Source organism: Hylobates moloch, unplaced genomic scaffold, assembly GCF_009828535.3.
Source record: "Hylobates moloch isolate HMO894 unplaced genomic scaffold, HMol_V3 SCAFFOLD_12, whole genome shotgun sequence".
Lineage (NCBI taxonomy): Eukaryota > Metazoa > Chordata > Mammalia > Primates > Hylobatidae > Hylobates > Hylobates moloch.
The window spans coordinates 37,298,391-37,316,630 of NW_026652287.1; the positions used below are offsets into that span (position 1 = coordinate 37,298,391).

General features: G+C 51.5%; 1 protein-coding gene across 1 annotated transcript in view; it reads left to right on the forward strand.

Moving 5' to 3' along the window:
* The window catches only part of LIG1 (DNA ligase 1), a 55,976-nt gene extending 38,045 nt beyond the window's left edge, over window positions 1-17,931 (forward strand). The window contains exons 19-28 of the mRNA XM_032169309.2: window positions 1,533-1,628; window positions 4,687-4,797; window positions 5,358-5,429; window positions 9,365-9,509; window positions 9,667-9,749; window positions 11,376-11,528; window positions 13,469-13,522; window positions 15,006-15,149; window positions 17,374-17,466; window positions 17,638-17,931. Of these exons, the coding sequence (XP_032025200.1) occupies window positions 1,533-1,628; window positions 4,687-4,797; window positions 5,358-5,429; window positions 9,365-9,509; window positions 9,667-9,749; window positions 11,376-11,528; window positions 13,469-13,522; window positions 15,006-15,149; window positions 17,374-17,466; window positions 17,638-17,721 (1,035 nt within the window). The 3' untranslated portion in view covers window positions 17,722-17,931. The remainder of the gene's footprint in view (window positions 1-1,532; window positions 1,629-4,686; window positions 4,798-5,357; window positions 5,430-9,364; window positions 9,510-9,666; window positions 9,750-11,375; window positions 11,529-13,468; window positions 13,523-15,005; window positions 15,150-17,373; window positions 17,467-17,637) is intronic.
* The last annotated feature ends 309 nt before the right edge of the window (window positions 17,932-18,240 follow it).

Sequence of the window (18,240 nt, forward strand, 5' to 3'; positions counted from 1 at the left end):
CCTGCCTCAGCCTCCCGAGTAGCTGGGACTGCAGGCGCCCGCTACCATGCCCAGCTAATTTTTTGTATTTTTAGTAGAGACGGGGTTTCACCATGTTGGCCAGGATGGTCTTGATCTCTTGACCTCATGATCCACCCACCGTGGCCTCCCAAAGTGCTGGGATTACAGGCATGAACCATCGTGCCTGGCCTCTAGGGTGTGGTCTTAACTACCTCACCAGCTTATCCGAAGCTACAATCCTCCAGAGTCCTGACCGATGATAGTGGGAGCTCATGAAACGTGGGCTCCACTGAGGGAGGTGTGGTCATTTTAACAGCTGTTCTGGGAGGTGCCTAATGACCCCTTCATGCTGTGACGTGCATGTGTGTCGTGTGATCCAGGACCTCAGGCGTCCTTGGTCCTGGAGTCTCTAAGAATGTGTTGTGTCTCTTCTGTCCTGGCAAGTGTGGGGCCTTCTCACCTGGGGATAAGTAAGCAAGCGAAGTGGGTGGAAGCCACAGGGCTCGGGGCAGTTACAGAAAGCGGACCCCTGAGGAGACCAGCCCGGCCAACATGGTAAAACCCCATCTCTACTAAAACCACAAAAATGAGCCAGTGTGGTGGCGGGCGCCTGTAGTCCCAGCTACTCGGGAGGCTGAGGCAGGAGAATTGCTTGAACCCGGGAGGCAGAGGCTGCAGTGAGCTGAGATGGCGCCACTGCACTACAGCCTCCACGATAGAGTGAGACTCCATCTTAAAAAAAAAAAGGGTGGATCCAAGAGACACAGGATCACAGATGGATCTCCAAAATAGTGTTGAGAAAAAAGACACAAGATGATTTATGATAGTGACAATGATTTCTTGACAACTGTTCCTTGAAATAATAACATACATATAAGATGCTATATATGTAGCCCTGCTCAATGGCTGTGACCAGATGTCTTAAAATGAATAGACATAGAGGCTGGGCGCGGTGGCTTACACCTGTAATCCTAGCACTTTGGGAGGCTAAGGTGGACAGATAACCTGAGGTCGGAAGTTCGAGACCAGCCTGGCCAACATGGTGAAACCCTGTCTCTACTAAAAATACAAAAATTAGCCAGGCATGGTGGTGGGTGCCTGTAATCCCAGCTCCTTGGGAGGCTGAGGCGGAAGGCTCTCTTGAACCCGGGAGGTGGAGGTTGCAGTGAACAGAGATCGCACCACTGCACTCCAGCCTGGGCGAGACTCCTCCTCAAACAAAAAAAAATCAGAATGAGATCTACAGCATAATGACATGTAAACAAATCAGCGCCCACATGCAGCAAGGTGCACATGCTTACATGGTGAGAGGTGTAGGGGTTGGAAATGACAAGAAAATGGTGGTAGGGACTTCCAGAGACAGGGCTGGGAGGTGCTGTTGGAACTGACAAGATGATTCGCTCAAGTCTTCACACCAGTTTCCCCTCCAGAGCTTCCAGAACCTTCTACCAGTGCAGGTGGGGTCAGAAGAGAAAGGTGAGGCCACATGAGGGGACTCAGCTGATTTCCCCTCCCTTCTCCCATCGTGACAGATCCACGCCCTGGAAGGCGGGGAGGTGAAGATCTTCAGCAGGAATCAGGAAGACAACACTGGGAAGTACCCGGACATCATCAGCCGCATCCCCAAGGTGGGCGTCTGCCACACACTTGCACCCTGCCAGGGTCTGTGGTCAGGGGTGCAAAGACCTGAGGCCCGTCTAGTCCAGTGTGGCACAGTGTGGGGTTTATTGGGAGGAGATCAGATTGCGTTTGGCTGCAAATGACAGAGCACTCAGTCCTGTGCGGCATAAGCCGATATGATTTTTTCTCACATCTAGAGGCGGGCACCCCAGCACTGACTTGGCTGAGCACTGATGTCCCCCTGAACCCAGCGTATCGCTACCTCTATCCCCTGCAGTCCTTGGCTGGCTGGCTTTTAGTGCCAATGCTTGTCCCCTTACAGTTTCCCAAGCAGATGTCACTCTTCCAGACAGAAAGAGGGAAAAGGGATTCTAGCTTGAGTTAACAGTTTCCTGGACACCTCCCACCCACACCCCCTCCCCCGCCGTGGACTCCAGCTGGGAGTCACCGTCCAGCACTGGGTTCCGTGGCCACCCTAGTGCAACAAAGCCTCAGAAAGCAGAGTCTAACCCTGCAGCCTCTCCAGCCAGGAATGCGTGGAGAAGGAGTCAGGACAAATTTGGAGGGGGCCAGCCCGTGGATAGGCCCCAAGCCTCAGAAATAGAAGCTCACAGTCATACAGGGCTGGGGCTCACAGGCCCCAGAGTTGGGGACTTCTCTGCACCCAGTAGGGGTCTTGTGCCTGTTCGAGGAGTCCCCTATCAAAGAGCCTTTCTCTTTGCCTGCCCCTTATTCAATAGGAAATAAGTTAGTTAAGAAAGCAGGGGGCACAGTGCCCAGCTTTCTGCCTGTTAGAGACGGTGACGGTGAGAGGCACAGTTGAGTGCATGTGTTAGGGGAGCTTCTGTTCAGTGCCAAGCACTGTTTCTTAAATCGATTTTCTTAAGATGTAATTTCCATAAAAGTTAGTGATTTTCAGTGTGCACTATGCTGTTTGATGAGTTTTGAAAAGTTGATACACCCAAGTAACCAACACCCCAATGAACGTATAAAATATTTCCACATTCTCATCATTCTAACATATTTCCGCTGGGTGCAGTGGCCCACGTCTGTAATCCCAGCACTTTGGGAGGCTGAGGCGGGTGGATCACCTGAGGTCAGGAGTTCAAGACCAGCCTGGCTGACATGGTGAAACCCCGTTTCTACTAAAAATACAAAAATTAGCTGGGCATGGTGACAGGTGCCCCTATAATCCCAGCTACTCAGGAGGCTGAGGCAGGAGAATAACTTGAACCCAGGAGGCGGAGGTTGCAGTGAGCCGAGATCGGGCCACTGTACTCCAGCCTGGGTGACAGTAAGACTCCATCTCAAAAAAATAGAAATAGAAAATCAAATATTTCCTTGTGTCCCTGGCCAAGCAAGGCCCCCTCCTCTGCCCCACACCATGCATGCGCCAGAGGCAACCCCAGGTCTGCTTTTTTGTCGCCACAGATTGGTTTTACCTGTTCTAGAGCTTCCTGTTGGTGGTATAATGCGGCACTAGTCTCTCGCATCTGGCTGCTTTTGCTCATTCGTTCAGCAAGTATTTATTGGGCATCTGCTCCGAGCTAGGCCCCGTGCTGGAGGCTGGGAGTGTAGCAGGCCTGCCATGGTCTCTGCCCTCACTGACCTCACAGCCCAGCAGAGCAGGCAGACCTTCACCAGGGAGTCCTGCAGCTGGCTCTGTAGCTACATGTGGAGATCCGGGCTCCACGGGAAAGGACCAGCATTCTGTGAGCCTATGTAACAAACAGGCCTGGCCGGTCGCAGTGGCTCCTGTAATCCCAGCACTTTGGGAGGCCAAGGCGGGCGAATCACTTGAGGTTAGGAGTTCGAGACCAGGCTGGCCAACATGGTGAAACCCTGACTCAACTAAAAATACAAAAATTAGCCGGGTGTGGTGGCATGCTCCTGTAGTCCCAGCTACTTGGGAGGCTGAGGCAGGAGAATCACTTGAACCTGGGAGGCAGAGGCTGCACTGAGCGGAGATTGCACCACTGCACGCCAGGCTGGACAACAGAGGGAGACTGTCTCAAAAAAGAAAAGAGGCCAGGTGTGGTGGCTCACGCCTGTAATCCCAGCACTTTAGGAGGCCAAAGCAGGCGGATCACTTGAGGTCAGGAGTTCGAGACCAGCCTGGCCAACATGGTGAAACCCTGTTTCTACTAAAATACAAAACTTAGCCAGGTGTGGTGGCATGTGCCTGTAATCCCAGCTACTCGGGAGGCTGAGGCAGGAGAATTGCTTGAGCCTGGGAGGCGGAGGTTGCAGTGAGCCAAGATCGCGCCACTGCACTGCAGCCTGGGCGACAGAGCTAGACTCTGTCTCAAAAAGAAACAGGCGTGGCTTAGACTTGGTGTCAGGGAAGCTACCTGGCTCCAGGATACAACATGAATGCTGCCCCCGGCTTGGGCAACAGTGTTCCCTTGAGGGAAAAGAAGGCTTCCCAGTGGAGGAGACGGACAGGGGCAGGCATTCTAGAGGGAACGGCATGTGCAAAGGCCCAGTGGTGGAAGAGGCATTGCCCATTTATTTGAGAAACAGAGAGGCTTACGTGCTGGGCTGAAGAGAGGCTCAGGGGGTCAGGTGAGGCGAGGGACAACCCAGGCTGACCCAGGAGAGTCCCCACCACTTTGGGGAATCATGGGGATGGTTTTTAGCAGGGAGGTGCTGTGATCGGATTTGGGGCTTGCCAGTGTCACCCTTGCTGCTATGGGGAAGCTGGATTGGAGGGGGTCGGTGCCGGACAGGGAAGCCCAGCAGGCGAGGCTGAGCAGGGAGTTGGTGGGAAGTGGACGGCTTAGGAAATCATCAAGTTCACTGAGGACCTGAATGTGGGTGACAGGAGGAGGGAGATGGCAAGAGCTCCTGGGTTTCCAGCTTGTGGGACCAAATATTACATTCTCAGAAACATTAGTTTCTGTCTCCTCTTGGTGAGGAATAAGAGAAAAGCATCTGTGTGCACATGCCTCTTTGTTAGTGCATCTTGAGGGCTGCAGAAAGAAAGGGGAATTTATCTCCCCGTGTTTGTCTTTCCATCTCATCCTCCACCTCTCACAGGCCCTGGGTCTCTCCCTTCACTTTCAGATTAAACTCCCATCGGTCACATCCTTCATCCTGGACACCGAAGCCGTGGCTTGGGACCGGGAAAAGAAGCAGATCCAGCCATTCCAAGTGCTCACCACCCGCAAACGCAAGGTAGCATCACCTGCTCCACTGCCTGCCAAGGCCCCGTACTTCCTCATCTTTCACCCAGTCCTGGCTGCGGGTCCTGCCCAGTGCCCAGAAGGGCAGAGTGTCAGTCTGGATGCAGTTCTCTCAGCCTTCTGCAGAATGGCTGCCACAGCTCCAGCCATCACATTCTCATCCCAGCATCCCAAGTAGGAAGAGGGGAAGGGCCCTTTTCCTGCATCTCTGTTGTTTTACTATGAAAGAAGATCTGTTCTGGAAACCCCCACAACCTGCACCCCACAGGTTTCCCCTTTTCCATCTCATTGGCCAGAACTGTGCCATGTCACTGCCATTAGCTGCAGAAAGGGCTAGGAGAGCAAATATCTGGTGAAGGGGAATGAGGTTGTTGGAATTAGCTGACAGCCGTTACGATCCAGCACCTGGAGCCAGCAGCATGGCCGCCCTCACAGATGGGCAGCCAGTTAGGTGGGGTGAGAGGGAGACCGGTAGATGAATGCTGTCGGCCTCAGGCACAGTGCCCCATCTCACCATCCTACACTCATGAACTCCGTTGTGCCCCGACCCAGGAGGTGGATGCGTCCGAGATCCAGGTGCAGGTGTGTTTGTACGCCTTCGACCTCATCTACCTCAATGGAGAGGTGAGTTCTGGCTTCCTGTCCAGGGGCAGCTGAGGGGTGATGGGGTGGGGTGTGAGCCTGGCAGCTGCCCATCTGACTTCCATTTCCGACTCTGCCACTTCACACGGCCAGGAGGCCACACTTGGGCAGGAGCTCTCAAAGTGTGGTCTGAGGACCCCTGAGGTTCCTTAAGATTCTTTCAAGGACATCTTCGAGGTCCCTCTCTTTCCAACTCCACATTGGCGTGAGGTGGATCTTCCTCATGTCCTGCAGCCAGAAGGGTGTGTCGCAGAAGCATGCAGGAGAATCCAGCCTCTGTTAAGCCAGACATTAGAGGATTTGCAAAAGTGTAAAATAATGCCTCTAGTCTCACCAAGTTTTCAAAACATAGGTTATGTTTCATCAAAATATGTTATTTAGAGCCAGGCACTGTGGCTCACACCTGTAATCCCAGCACTTTGGGAGGCGGGAGGATCTCTTGAGCCCAGGAGTTCAAGACCAGCCTGGGCAATATAGAAAGACCTTGTGTCTATTAAAAAAAAACTTATTTGGGTTAGTATATTGGATTTATTTTTTAATTTCTTATTTTAAATTTCTAATATAGTCTAACTATAATATTATGTAACCCACATGAACAAGCCCTATGGAGTGAGTCTTGAATAATTTTTTTTTTTTTTTGAGATAGAGTCTTGCTAGTCACCCAGGCTGGAGTGCAGTGGCGCGATCTCAGCTCACTACAACCGCCTCCTCCCAGGTTCAAGCGATTCTCCTGCCTCAGCCTCCCAAGTAGCTGGGATTACAGATGTGTACCACCAGGCCCAGCTAATTTTTGTATTTTTAGTAGAGATGAGGCTTCACCATGTTGGCCAGGCTGGTCTTGAACTCTTGACCTCAGGTGATCTGCCCACCTCGGCCTCCTAAAGTGCTGGGATTGCAGGCGTGAGCCACCACTCCTGGCCTTGAGTAATTTTTAAGAGTGTAAAGAGGTCTCAAGACAACAGTTTGATAATGGCTTGCTTTAGGGTGTCAGGAATCTGGAGCTAGGCCACATGCCGTCATATTCCAGCCCTAACCTTCCTAGCTGCGTGGCTACAGATGAATAACTCAGCCTGTGTGTCAGTTTCTTGATCTACAGTAAGGAGCTAAGAGTGGCAGGTGCCTTATCTGTTAGGGTGAGGGCTAAACGGTGGGATAGGGGTGTGGAACTCAGTAGCTAGTACATGGAAGCTCTCAAAAAAAATTAGCTGCACTCATCATCATCCCAGATAATTTTTTTTTTTTTTTTTTTGAGACGGAGTCTCACTCTGTTGCCCAGGCTAGTGTGCAGCAGCACGATCTCAGCTCACTGCAACCTCTACCTCCTGGGCTCAAGCGATTCCCCTGCCTCAGCCTCCCGAGTAGCTGGGATTACAGGCATGCACCACCACATCTGGCTAATTTTTTGTATTTTAGTAGAGACGGTGTTTCACCATGTTGGCCAGGATGGTCTCGATCTCCTGACATTGTGATCTGCCCTCCTCAGCCTCCCAAAGTGCTGGGATTTACAGGCATGAGCCACCGCGCCCAGCCCATCCCAGATGATAATCTGGTAGATGAACAACGATCTTGTGATAACTTGGTAACTTCTGTCTTATTAATGAATATTGATCAATCATCTTTTCAGGTTTGTTGGCCGCGTACATTTCTTCTGTGACTTACCTACGTGTGTCTTTTGCCTGCCTGTCTGGTGGGTTCTCACTCATGTCTTCCTGGTCTGAAAATGTTTTTTCTCTGTTAGGCCCATCTGTCCTTCGCCGGGACAGGTGGAGCTGGTAGTGGTTCTAATGCAGAGATGCCTTCGGTGCCCAAACCCCCAATTTTATGATGCAAACTGATGTTTCACTGCATGAAATTACTGTAGGAAGACAGTCGGAGTCTGATTTTTGTTTCCCGTGATGTCTGGGGAGAGGAAAATCAAGCATCAGGTGCTTTCCAAACGCTGGATACTTTGTGGGTTTTCTGCAGGATTTGATCATCTCTGCTCAGTTGGTTCCTTTGTCTCCCATGAGCATTTCAAATATTTCTTCTCATTCCTTCAAATACTCCTTCTTTAAACTTTGTTGATGGCCTATTTTGCTGTATAGGACTTGTTTGAGCTAGTACTTTTACAAATTTTTTTATTAGTAGCAGTTGAACATGGATGAACTATTTTTATGTAGTCAAGTATATCATTTTTTTTCTCTTTAATGTGTCCTCATCCCCAAGATTTTTTTTTTTTTTTTTTTTTTTTTTTTTTTTTTTTTTGACACAGTCTCACTCTGTCGCCCAGGCTGGAGTGCAGTGGTATGATCTTGGCTCACTGCAGCCTCCGCCTCTGGCGTTCAAGTGATTCTCCTGCGTCAGCCTCCCAAGTAGCTGGGATTACAGGCACCCACCACCACACCCAGCTAATCTGTGCATTTTTAGTAGAGTCGGGGTTTCACCATGTTGGCCAGGCTAGTGTTGAACTCCTGACCTCAGGTGATCCACCCACCTCCGCCTCCCAAAGCACTGAGATTACAGGCATGAGCCACCGCAGTAGCCTACATTTCTAATTTTAGAGCTTCTAGTAGCCATATTAAAAGGTAAGAAGAAACAGATAAAATCATATTTTCTTTAATCCAATGTCTAAGATATTATCCTTTCAATGTGTGATGAATATAACAAATTATTAACATGGAATTTTACACTGTTTTCTTGGATTAAGTCTTCTAAAGCCAATGACTGTTTTGCCCTTAGCACATCTCAGATTGAACTTGCTGCATTTCAAGGGCTCAATTGCTACACATGGCTGGTGGCAGCTACACTGGGTAGCATGGGCTCAGCTGATCTTCCCAGACATGCCCTGAGTAGGTATCGCTGCATTTTACAGATGGGAGCTCTGAGGTGCACAGAGGTAAATGCTTGCCTGAAGTCACCAGCTAGGAAGTGTGTGGCTGGGATGTAAACCTGAAATGGTCTGACCGTAGGTAAATTGTACCTGCTTAACCCTTGTGGCTCCTCTCTCTCATCTTTTCATACAAAATGTTCATGAGCACAATTTTACAACAGAAAAAAACTGTCGACGGAAAACACGTGGATGTCTCCCTGGAGGGCAAGCGGTGAAGGTAGTTTAACATCAACACACAGAAGCCCTGGGCAAAGGGCAGACCAGAAACACTGCGCGTGGATGGGAACCGATTGAACAAAAGAGAAAAGCAATTCAAAGCCACATGACGATTAGTTAGTGTTGATATGTGGAGACAACTGCCTTGTCCTTTGTTTAAAAACATTCAGATCACCCCCTTCCTCTCTGACACACACTCTTGCAAGGTCCAGCTGGAACTGATTTCAAAGCAAAACACAAAACTGCAAAGGTACTGGAAGAACTCAGTGAAAACTTTTGGAATTCTAAGGAAAGGAGGACTTTTTTTAAATTATCTTGGGGATGAGGCTGGGTGCAGTGGCTCACGCCTGTAATCCCAGCACTTTGGGAGGCTGAGGTGGGTGGATCGCTTGTGACGCACACCTGTAGTCCCAGCTACTCGGGAGGCCGACGCAAGAGAGTCGCTTGAATTCAGGAGGGCGGAGGCTGCAGTGAGCCAAGATCGCACCACTGCACTCCAGCCTGGGCGACAGAGCGAGATTCCGTCTCAAAAAAAACAAACTGATGAGATGCCCATAAAGTGTTAATTCAAGCTCCAGTGAGGCTGCAGCCCCCCGTCTGATGCTCCTGAAGTCACCGATTCTAAATGGTGTCGGGCCCTCTTGCCAGTGACTAGCCCCGTGCTTTAAGCTCTCGGAATCCTTCTGACATCGGGGTTCTTCCCTCTCAAGGCTTTCCACGGACCCTGTCACTAGCTGTGACCCGCACATGTCCTGTTCGCCTCACATTTAGGGCTTATTGTCTTTATTTTCACAAAGATGTCTCATCTCTCTTCTCCACCCCGGCCCTGCAGTCCCTGGTACGTGAGCCCCTTTCCCGGCGCCGGCAGCTGCTCCGGGAGAACTTTGTGGAGACGGAGGGCGAGTTTGTCTTCGCTACCTCCCTGGACACAAAGGACGTCGAGCAGATCGCTGAGTTCCTGGAGCAGTCGGTGAAAGGTGAGGGTGCTCACCCTTCTCTCCCGAGGTCTGCAGCTTGCGCTGACCCCGGCCTCCCAGCCTGTCCCCAATCCTGGATCGTTTGACCAGAATCCTGCCTGCTCTGGCACTTGTGAGCCAGGGTTTCCCAAGGACCACGTTTCTGTGTCTCTCTCAGACTCCTGCGAGGGGCTGATGGTAAAGACCCTGGATGTTGATGCCACCTACGAGATCGCCAAGAGATCACACAACTGGCTCAAGGTGATTCCCGACCCCCAACCGGGCCTTCGCCGCCCCAGGTCTGGAGGTCTGTCCCAGCTGGGCAGTGGATTTGAAGTCTCCACTGTGTACCCTGTCTGAGCTCAGGGCCCCTTTTCACAATCCTACCCCAGCCCCCTGCTGCAGCTGAATTCAGACCTTCTCCCTGCTGCAAGCCCTGGCTCACGAGTTCTGATTGAGAACGGCCCCAGCCTGAGCACTGCAGATGCCACGAGGTGCAGCGTAGATGAGGTTTCTCTCTCCTGAGCCTGCCGCCCGTGTCGGGCCAGGCTCTTGAGCAGGAATTCAGCCAGGACATGAATAAGAGAAAGGCAGGCAGGAGTGGGCGCCATGAAGAAAAGCAAGTCAGCTCCCGGCCAGCGAGGAGGGGCTGGGAGTGCCCTGGATGATCAGGAAGAGCCTTCCCCAAGGTGAGGGACAGAGCACTAGGGAGGAGAACCCCCGGTGCAGAGACCCTGAGGGAGGAGCAGGCTCTGCGTGTGCAGGGAGCAAGGGCAGACGAGGCGCAAGGTGAGCTCAGAGTGGGGAGCAGGCCCCACCCAGATGACGCAGCACCTGGAGCCACTGTGAGATAAAGCTGGATCTGCCTCTTGAGGGTTTCAGGAAGTCAGTGGGGGTTCCGTGCCGGGAGTCACCACAGTCAGGTTGTCATTGTGCAAAGCTCCTGGGGTTTCCCCTCCAGCGGAGGGTGGGTGTGATGAGGGCCAGCAAGCAGGAGCCTGTCATTAGTAGGAGTTGATGGATGTTTGAGTGGAGAGGGGCAGTGAGGGGTGGACAAGGAGACCGGAACGGGAGGCATTGTGGCGCTGAGCCGGCCAGGCCTGCTGACCAGCTCTTCCTGTGTGCTTATGTCTGTCTGTGGCTGGTTTCCCTCCAGCACAGACCTTTCCTGTCTCAGGAAATAGCACTGTTGTGCCCCCAAGGCTGAACTTCTGCCTGGCACATGGTTAGCACTTAGTGAACGTGTCTGAATGAATGAGAAAATGCTCTCCCTTTGGAGGTGTGGCCGGAGTGAGTTGGCCACGTCTCTGTACTGAGGGAAAGAGGGTGTCAAGGCTGACTCCTGAGGTCCCGTCAATCCCACCTGCATTTCCCATTTGTTCTTATTTATTTATTTATTTTGAGACGGAGTTTCGCTCTCATTGCCCAGGCTGGAGTGCAATGGCACGATCTCAGCTCACTGCAACCTCCACCTCCCACCTCCCGGCTTCAAGCAATTCTCCTACCTCAGCCTCCTGAGTAGCTGGGATTACAGGCACACGCCACCATGCCCAGCTAATTTTGTATTTTTAGTAGAGACGGGGTTTCTCCATGTTGGTCAAGCTGGTCTTGAACTCCCGACCTCAGGTGATCTGCCCGCCTCGGCCTCCCAAAGTGCTGGGATTATAGGCGTGAGCCACGGCGCCGGGCCCCATTTGTTCTTATGTAAACCTAGAAGCCCTTCCTATGTCCAGTCTCTTCCCAGGGGCCATCCTTGGGGTTCCTTCTGGAAGTTCCCTTCAGACTTGCCTCCAGTCCCTCCTCAGTCCACTGAGGAGCCCCTCCCCAGCAGTGAGGTCCCCGCCTTGGACGCTCCCCCTTCTCATCTCTTGCCTCCCCTTTTCCCAGCTGAAGAAGGACTACCTTGATGGCGTGGGTGACACCCTGGACCTGGTGGTGATCGGCGCCTACCTGGGCCGGGGGAAGCGGGCCGGCCGGTACGGGGGCTTCCTGCTGGCCTCCTATGACGAGGACAGTGAGGAGCTGCAGGCCATATGCAAGGTCCTGGGGGACTGGGGCTGACGGCAGAAGCAGGAGGGAAGGAGATTAGACTCCCGGGGGACTTCCTATTGCACAACCCAGACCGAGGGGCACTCACATCCCCCCGTGAAGGATCCGTTCTCCCCAGTTTTTATTTACTTTTTCTGGTTCTATAAGCAACTCTTGCTTCATATAGACAAACAGGCTGGGATAGAAAGGTGTTAGGAATGTGTGTCAGTGAGAGATTGAGATTAGCTACAAATAGTGGTGGCTCACATAAGAAAAGGATTTTTTTCTTATGAAATGAGAAGTGTGGAGGGGCAATCTGATGCCATTAGGGATTCAGGTTCCTCCTGTCTCTCCCCACATTTTTTTTTTTGGCATGTGCCTCTGGCCTCATCATCACAATGTGGCTGCAGGAGTTCCAGCCCTCATGGCCATGGCTGCTCCACACACCAGGAAAGAGCAAAGGGGGTTGGACCCTGAGTCAGCCTCAGCCAATGAACACCTTCTGCTCAAGTTCTGTTGCTCATCACTTTGCTCCATGGCTCACCCCCAGCTGCAAAGAATTCTGGGAAATGTGAATTGATTTTTTTTTTTTCAAGTTAAAGATTTTCTTAAAGCTGTGCGCATTTTGGACTAGATTTTCTTATGTATTTCCTATATTCCCCTCTCCAACAAATTTGGGTCTTTTACCACAGAAACAGAACAAAATATCACCTAGAATCCCACTGCCCAGGGACATGCAGTAGTGACATTTGAGGGAATGTTTTATTTACATTTTCGCAAAGTTGTTATCCTTCTCTATGAGTAATTTTCTTTTCTGCCTTTTTACCCTGGAAGTACTTTATTTTCAATGTTATATATGCCCTTAATCAATATGGCAACAGGACTTGAATGCCTGCACAAGAATTTTCAAGGGCTATGTGCCAGTGTCCTGAACCAGCTCCCTGTGGCTGTGTGGGGAAGTTGTTGCCAGCTTTGTTCTTATGGGTAACGTGATTACTTAGTGTCCATTAACCTAAATGATCAGCGACAGAAGTGATTTTTATAATTCACAAATATTTTGGCCACCAGTCTACATTGTCACCATTTTGCATTATTTAGAATAGATTTTTAAACGAGCTATTGTCAGGACAAAAGGCAAAAAAATCCTTAAGATTCTCAATGCAAAAGGGGCTTTCCAGGTGACGTTTATGTCGGTCATTATTGCCCACTTGCTGCGTATCTGCCAGCATCGAGCATTACTGCTAATTTTTAGCCTTTCCTGTTTTGGTAGGTGAAGGAAGCTCTTGGCAGTGTTCACATTGGAGACGGGCCGGGCATGGCCACTCACGCCTGTAATCCCAGCACTTTGGGAGACTGAGGCGGGAGGATCACTTGAGCCCAGGAGTTGGAGACAAGCCTGGGTGACATAGCGAGACCCCACCTCTACAAAAACTTTTTTAAAAAATTAGCCAGGTGTGGTGGCGCAAGCCTGTGGTCCCAGCTACTTGGGAGGCTGAGGCAGGAAGATTGCTTGAGCCCAGGAGGTGGAGGTTGCAGTGAGCCAAGATTGCATCACTGCACTCCAGCCTGGGTGATAGAGCTAGACTCTGTCTCAAAAAAAAAAAAAAAAAAAAAACTGGAAGTGAGGACAGCCAGTTACTGGGCAGTGAGGATGTGGGTGGGCATAAGGGAGTGACTTCCTGGGGCCAGGGAGACAGTGGAAGCAGCAAGAGTTTCTCCATAAAGCGGAAGACAGGGAGTGGTTCATGGCAGGCCTGCTGGGAGAGCATTCCCACTCGGGAGTCTCTGGCTGGATGCTCCACACCCCCAGCTCCCTACTTCCCTGGTTTTCTGTGGATACTGCGTAGACCAGAAGGGGGTGGGGGCCACGAGTGTACACAGCTTTAGATGGCAGGAGCAAGTGCTGGGCCCGTGGCCGGCTGAGCCTCTGACCTCCCGCTTCTTCCCTGCAGCTTGGAACTGGCTTCAGCGACGAGGAGCTGGAGGAGCATCACCAGAGCCTCAAGGTGAGCCATGGCGGCCGCGCCTCAGCCTCCACCCCTCTCCCCTCTGCCCCTGACAGCACAGTCCTTCCGTGCAGGGCTCTTGGCTTCCACCATCTTGGGACTCCAGGTGTGGGCAGGAGGGCAGCAGGCAGTGAAGCTGGCTTTGGAGTCCAGCATCTCCAGGTTCATGTCTCAGCACTGCCGGCTACTAGCTGGTGACCCTGCTTAAGGAGCCTCGCCTCCCCAAGCCCTGTGCCTCATTCACACCAGGGGTTAGCCACAGGACACAGCAGGTGCCATAGCTGCTGCTTGTGAAGTGCCTGTGAGCCCTGATCAGTGTGAATGTATGTTGTCATGGTCACAGGCATTTCAGGCATGCGTGTCTGTCCTACTGGATCTGTATTAGTTTATTTTCATACTCATACTGCTATGAAGAAATAACCCAAGACTTGCCGGGTGCAGTGGCTCACGCCTGTAATCCTAGCACTTTGGGAGGCCAAGGTGGGTGGGTCACTTGAGGTCAAGAGTTCGAGACCAGTCTGACCAACATGGTGAAACCCCTTCTCTACTAAAAATACAAAAATTACCTGGATGTGGTGGCACATGCCTGTAATCCCAGCTACTCAGGAGGCTGAGGCAGGAGACTTGCTTGAACCTGGGAGGCAGATGTTGCAGTGAGCTGAAATCATGCCATTGTACTCCAGCCTGGGCAACAGAGTGAGACTCTGTCTCAAAAAAAAAAAAAAAACTGGGTCATTTATAAAGAGAGGTTTCCTGGACTCACAGTTCCACATGGCTGGGGAGGCCTCACAGTCATGGTGGAAGGTGAAGGAGGAGCAAAGGCACGTCTTACATGGCGCCAGGCAAGAGAGCGTGTGCAGGGGAACTGCCCTTTATAAAGCCGTCAGATCTTGTGAGACTTCCTCACTATCACGAGAACAGCACAGGAAAAACCTGCCCCCATCGTTCAGTTACCTCCCACCAGGTCCCTCCATGACACATGGGGCTTATGGGAGCTATGATTCAAGACGAGATGTGGGTGGGGACACACAGTCCCTGACACCATCTCTGTCCCACTCTTTGGTTCTCTCTCTCCGTTGCTCCCTCTCTCTACATCTCTGTCCCCGTCCCACTGTGTCTCTGTCTCCTTCAGGTCTCTGGCCCTTTCTCTGCCTCTTTTTGTCTTTAATGTCCTGCCTCAGCCCCCAGGGCCTTTCATTTCTTTCCATCTCCCATTCCTCCCAACTCCCACCTTTCCCAGCTTTTTACTTCAAGGGGGTGTCTTGTTTCTTTTCCCTTCTTTCACTTTCTATTTTTATTTCTGTTTACTTCAAGGGGGTGTCTGTTTCTGTTCCCTTCCTACACTTTCTGTTTCTATTTCTATTTCTGTTTACTTCAAGGGGGTGTCTTTTTTTCCCTTCCTCCCTCTCCCCAGCCCTCCAATGCTTGGCCTTGACTTTGAGATTCCAGACCCTCCGTTCCTCTCTTCTTCTGCTCACTGCAGGCCCTGGTGCTGCCCAGCCCACGCCCTTACGTGCGGATAGATGGCGCTGTGACTCCCGACCACTGGCTGGACCCCAGCGCTGTGTGGGAGGTGAAGTGCGCTGACCTCTCCCTCTCCCCCATCTACCCTGCTGCACGGGGCCTGGTGAGTGGCAGAGGACCTGGGCGTGGCCCTGTGTGGGATTCTGGGCGGGCACACGGAGAGCAGAGTAGAGAGGGGACCTTGGCTCATGTCTGCTCTTCCAGGTAAGGATCAGGAAGATGAGCTTGCATTTTATTTGAGTGTCAGATAAAAAGGTCAAAACATTTTTTCTTTAAAAATGGGCCAGGCACGGGGGCTCGTGCCTGTAATCCTAGCACTTTGGGAGACCAAGGCAGGCAGATCACTTGAGGTCAGGAGTTCCAGGCTAGCCTGGCCAACATGGTGAAACCCCATCTCTACCAAAAAATACAAAAATTAGCCGGGTATGGTGACCTGTGCCTGTAGCCCTAGCTACTGGGGAGACTGAGGCAGGAGAATCGCGTGAACCCGGCAGGCAGAGGTTACAGTGAGCCGAGATCACGCCACTGCACTCTAGCCTGGGCGACACAGCAAGACTTCGTCTCAAAAAAAAAAAAAAGAAAAAAAGAATGCACCAGGAGTAGTAAGAAAACAGTGACATTGCTCCCTTCAGTATCATAATCTCATCTGCAGCTGTGAAATCATTTTCAGAAACTCAGTTCTTTTAAGCAAAGGCTTAGTTCCCTTCCTGCTCACCATTTACTTTGCTGCAGTTTCTTCCTCAACCATAATTCATTTTCATGCTATCAGGTTTTAGAATGCCTTGGCTAATTTCTCTCTTTAGTGCTTCAGTCTTCAGCACTCACTGAGGCACTGTTGTAAACTGGGGAAGAGCACCAGCCTGTGGCCAGCACTAGGAAAGCTCCCAGTGTCTCCTTCCAAAGAACAGCACATCTCAAAGTTAAAATGAGGTTGGGTGCAGTGGCTCACACCTGTAATCCCAGCACTTTGGGAGGCCAAGGTGGGAAGATTGCTTGAGGCCAGGAGTTCAAGACCAGCCTGGGCAACATAGTGAGACACTGCCTCAAAAAATATATAAATAAATAATTTTAATTAGATATATTTTCAGTTTCTCCTTATCCTTCAAAACCAAGCTAGCACATACTTTTCTGTTGAGGAGCAGACTTCCACTTTTAAAGAACTCTTTTTTTTTTTTTTTTTGAGACTCGGTCTTTGTTTTCCAGGTTGGAATTCAGTGATACGATTGTGGCTCACTGCAGCCTCAACCTCCTGGGCCCAGGTGGGCCTCCAACCTCAGCCTCCTGAGTAGCTGGGACTGCAGGTGTGCACCACCACACCTGGCTAATTTTTGTATTGTTTGTAGAGACGGGGTTTCACCATGTTGGCTAGGCTGGTCACAAACACCTGGCCTCAAGTGATCCGCCCACCTCGGCCTCCCAAAGTGCTGGGATTGGAACTTACATTTTTGATCTAATGTTTAAAAATTTTTTTACCATGCTGCACGTTAGAGAGCCAGGGACCCTTAGTGACAAGGGACAGGAGCCGGTGTGTATCCGGCCCTTGCTATGCAGCGGGCGCTGTGTGGTCATCAGTGTGTCACTCATAGACACTCATTTAATCCTCTCAAAATCCCTAAGACATAGTGACACAAACATCTCCATTTTACAGGTGAGGATGTAGAGCCCTAGAGAGCTTGAGTAACTGCCCCTGGATCACGTGGCTCCTGAGAGTTGAGAGCTCGGATTGGAACCCCACAGTCAGGTTCTAGAACCCATGCCCTGGCCCCATAGTTCAGCCTTTAACCTGAATCATCGTCATCATCGTAACGGCTGTAGTAGGAGGCATTTCTTTTTTTTTTTTTTTTTTGAGATGGAGTCTCACTCTGTCACGCTGGCTGGAGTGCAGTGGCATGATCTTGACTCACTGCAAGCGCCACCTCCCGGGTTCACACCATTCTCCTGCCTCAGCCTCCTGAGTAGCTGGGACTACAGGCACCTGCCACCACACCTGGCTAATTTCTTTTTGTATTTTTAGTAGAGACGGGGTTTCACCATGTTAGCCAGGATGGTCTCGATCTCCTGACCTCGTGATCTGCCCGCCTCGGCCTCCCAAAGTGCTGGGATTACAGGCGTGAGCCACCACACCTGGCCAACAGGCGGCATTTCTTAAGCACTTACTGTGCCCTGGGTATGGTTCCAAGCACTTTGTCAACTTGTTTAATCCTTATGACAACCCATCGTTCGGCCCCCTCATGTGGATCAGGAAGCAGTCCAGAGTGAAGGAGGGAGGAGACTGAGCAGGGAGTCGCTGGGGCTGGACCACAGGAGTCTCCATCCCGCTTCCGCAGGTGGATAGTGACAAGGGGATCTCCCTTCGCTTCCCTCGGTTTATTCGAGTCCGTGAAGACAAGCAGCCGGAGCAGGCCACCACCAGTGCCCAGGTGAGGCCCTGGGAAGCAGGGTGGGCCGCCCAGGTGAGGCCCTGGGAAGCAGGTGGGCCGCCCAGCTGCTTGGCCCTACCAGCTTTTTAGCGTGGTGGCCTCTCTGGAACCTTGTGGAGGTGGGGGCAGCCAGCGAGCTTCTGACCACCCCGTCCCACCCTCTCTCCGCAGGTGGCCTGTTTGTACCGGAAGCAAAGTCAGATTCAGAACCAGCAAGGCGAGGACTCAGGCTCTGACCCTGAAGATACCTACTAAGCCCTTGCTCTCCTAGGGCCTGGGTACAGGGCATGAGTTGGACGGACCCCAGGGTTATTATTGCCTTTGCTTTTTAGCAAATCTGCTGTGGCAGGCTATGGTTTTTGAGAGTCAGGGGAGGGGTGTGTGTGTGAGGGGGTGGCTTACACCAGAGTCTGGGATTCATCCCGTCATTTCTTTCAATAAATAATTATTGGATAGCTACTTTGTGACAAGGTCTGTGCTGGGCTCTGGGGGCAAAGCTTTCATGGGTGTCACTTGCATAGCATGTAGCCGTGGCCTAGGAACTGCCAGAGTCAGCGCCAGTCATGGAACTGCCTGCAGTGGTGGGCGTCTTCTGTATCTGCTCTGTGCAGTGTGACCGCCGCTGGCCACCTGCAATGCCCGAGCCCTTGACAGGTGGCCAGCATGACAGAGGATGTGAATTTGTTTTGTTTTGTTTTTGTTTTGAGACAGAGTCTGGCTCTGTTGCTCAGGTTGGAGTGTGATGGCGACATCTCAGCTCACTGCAACCTCCAC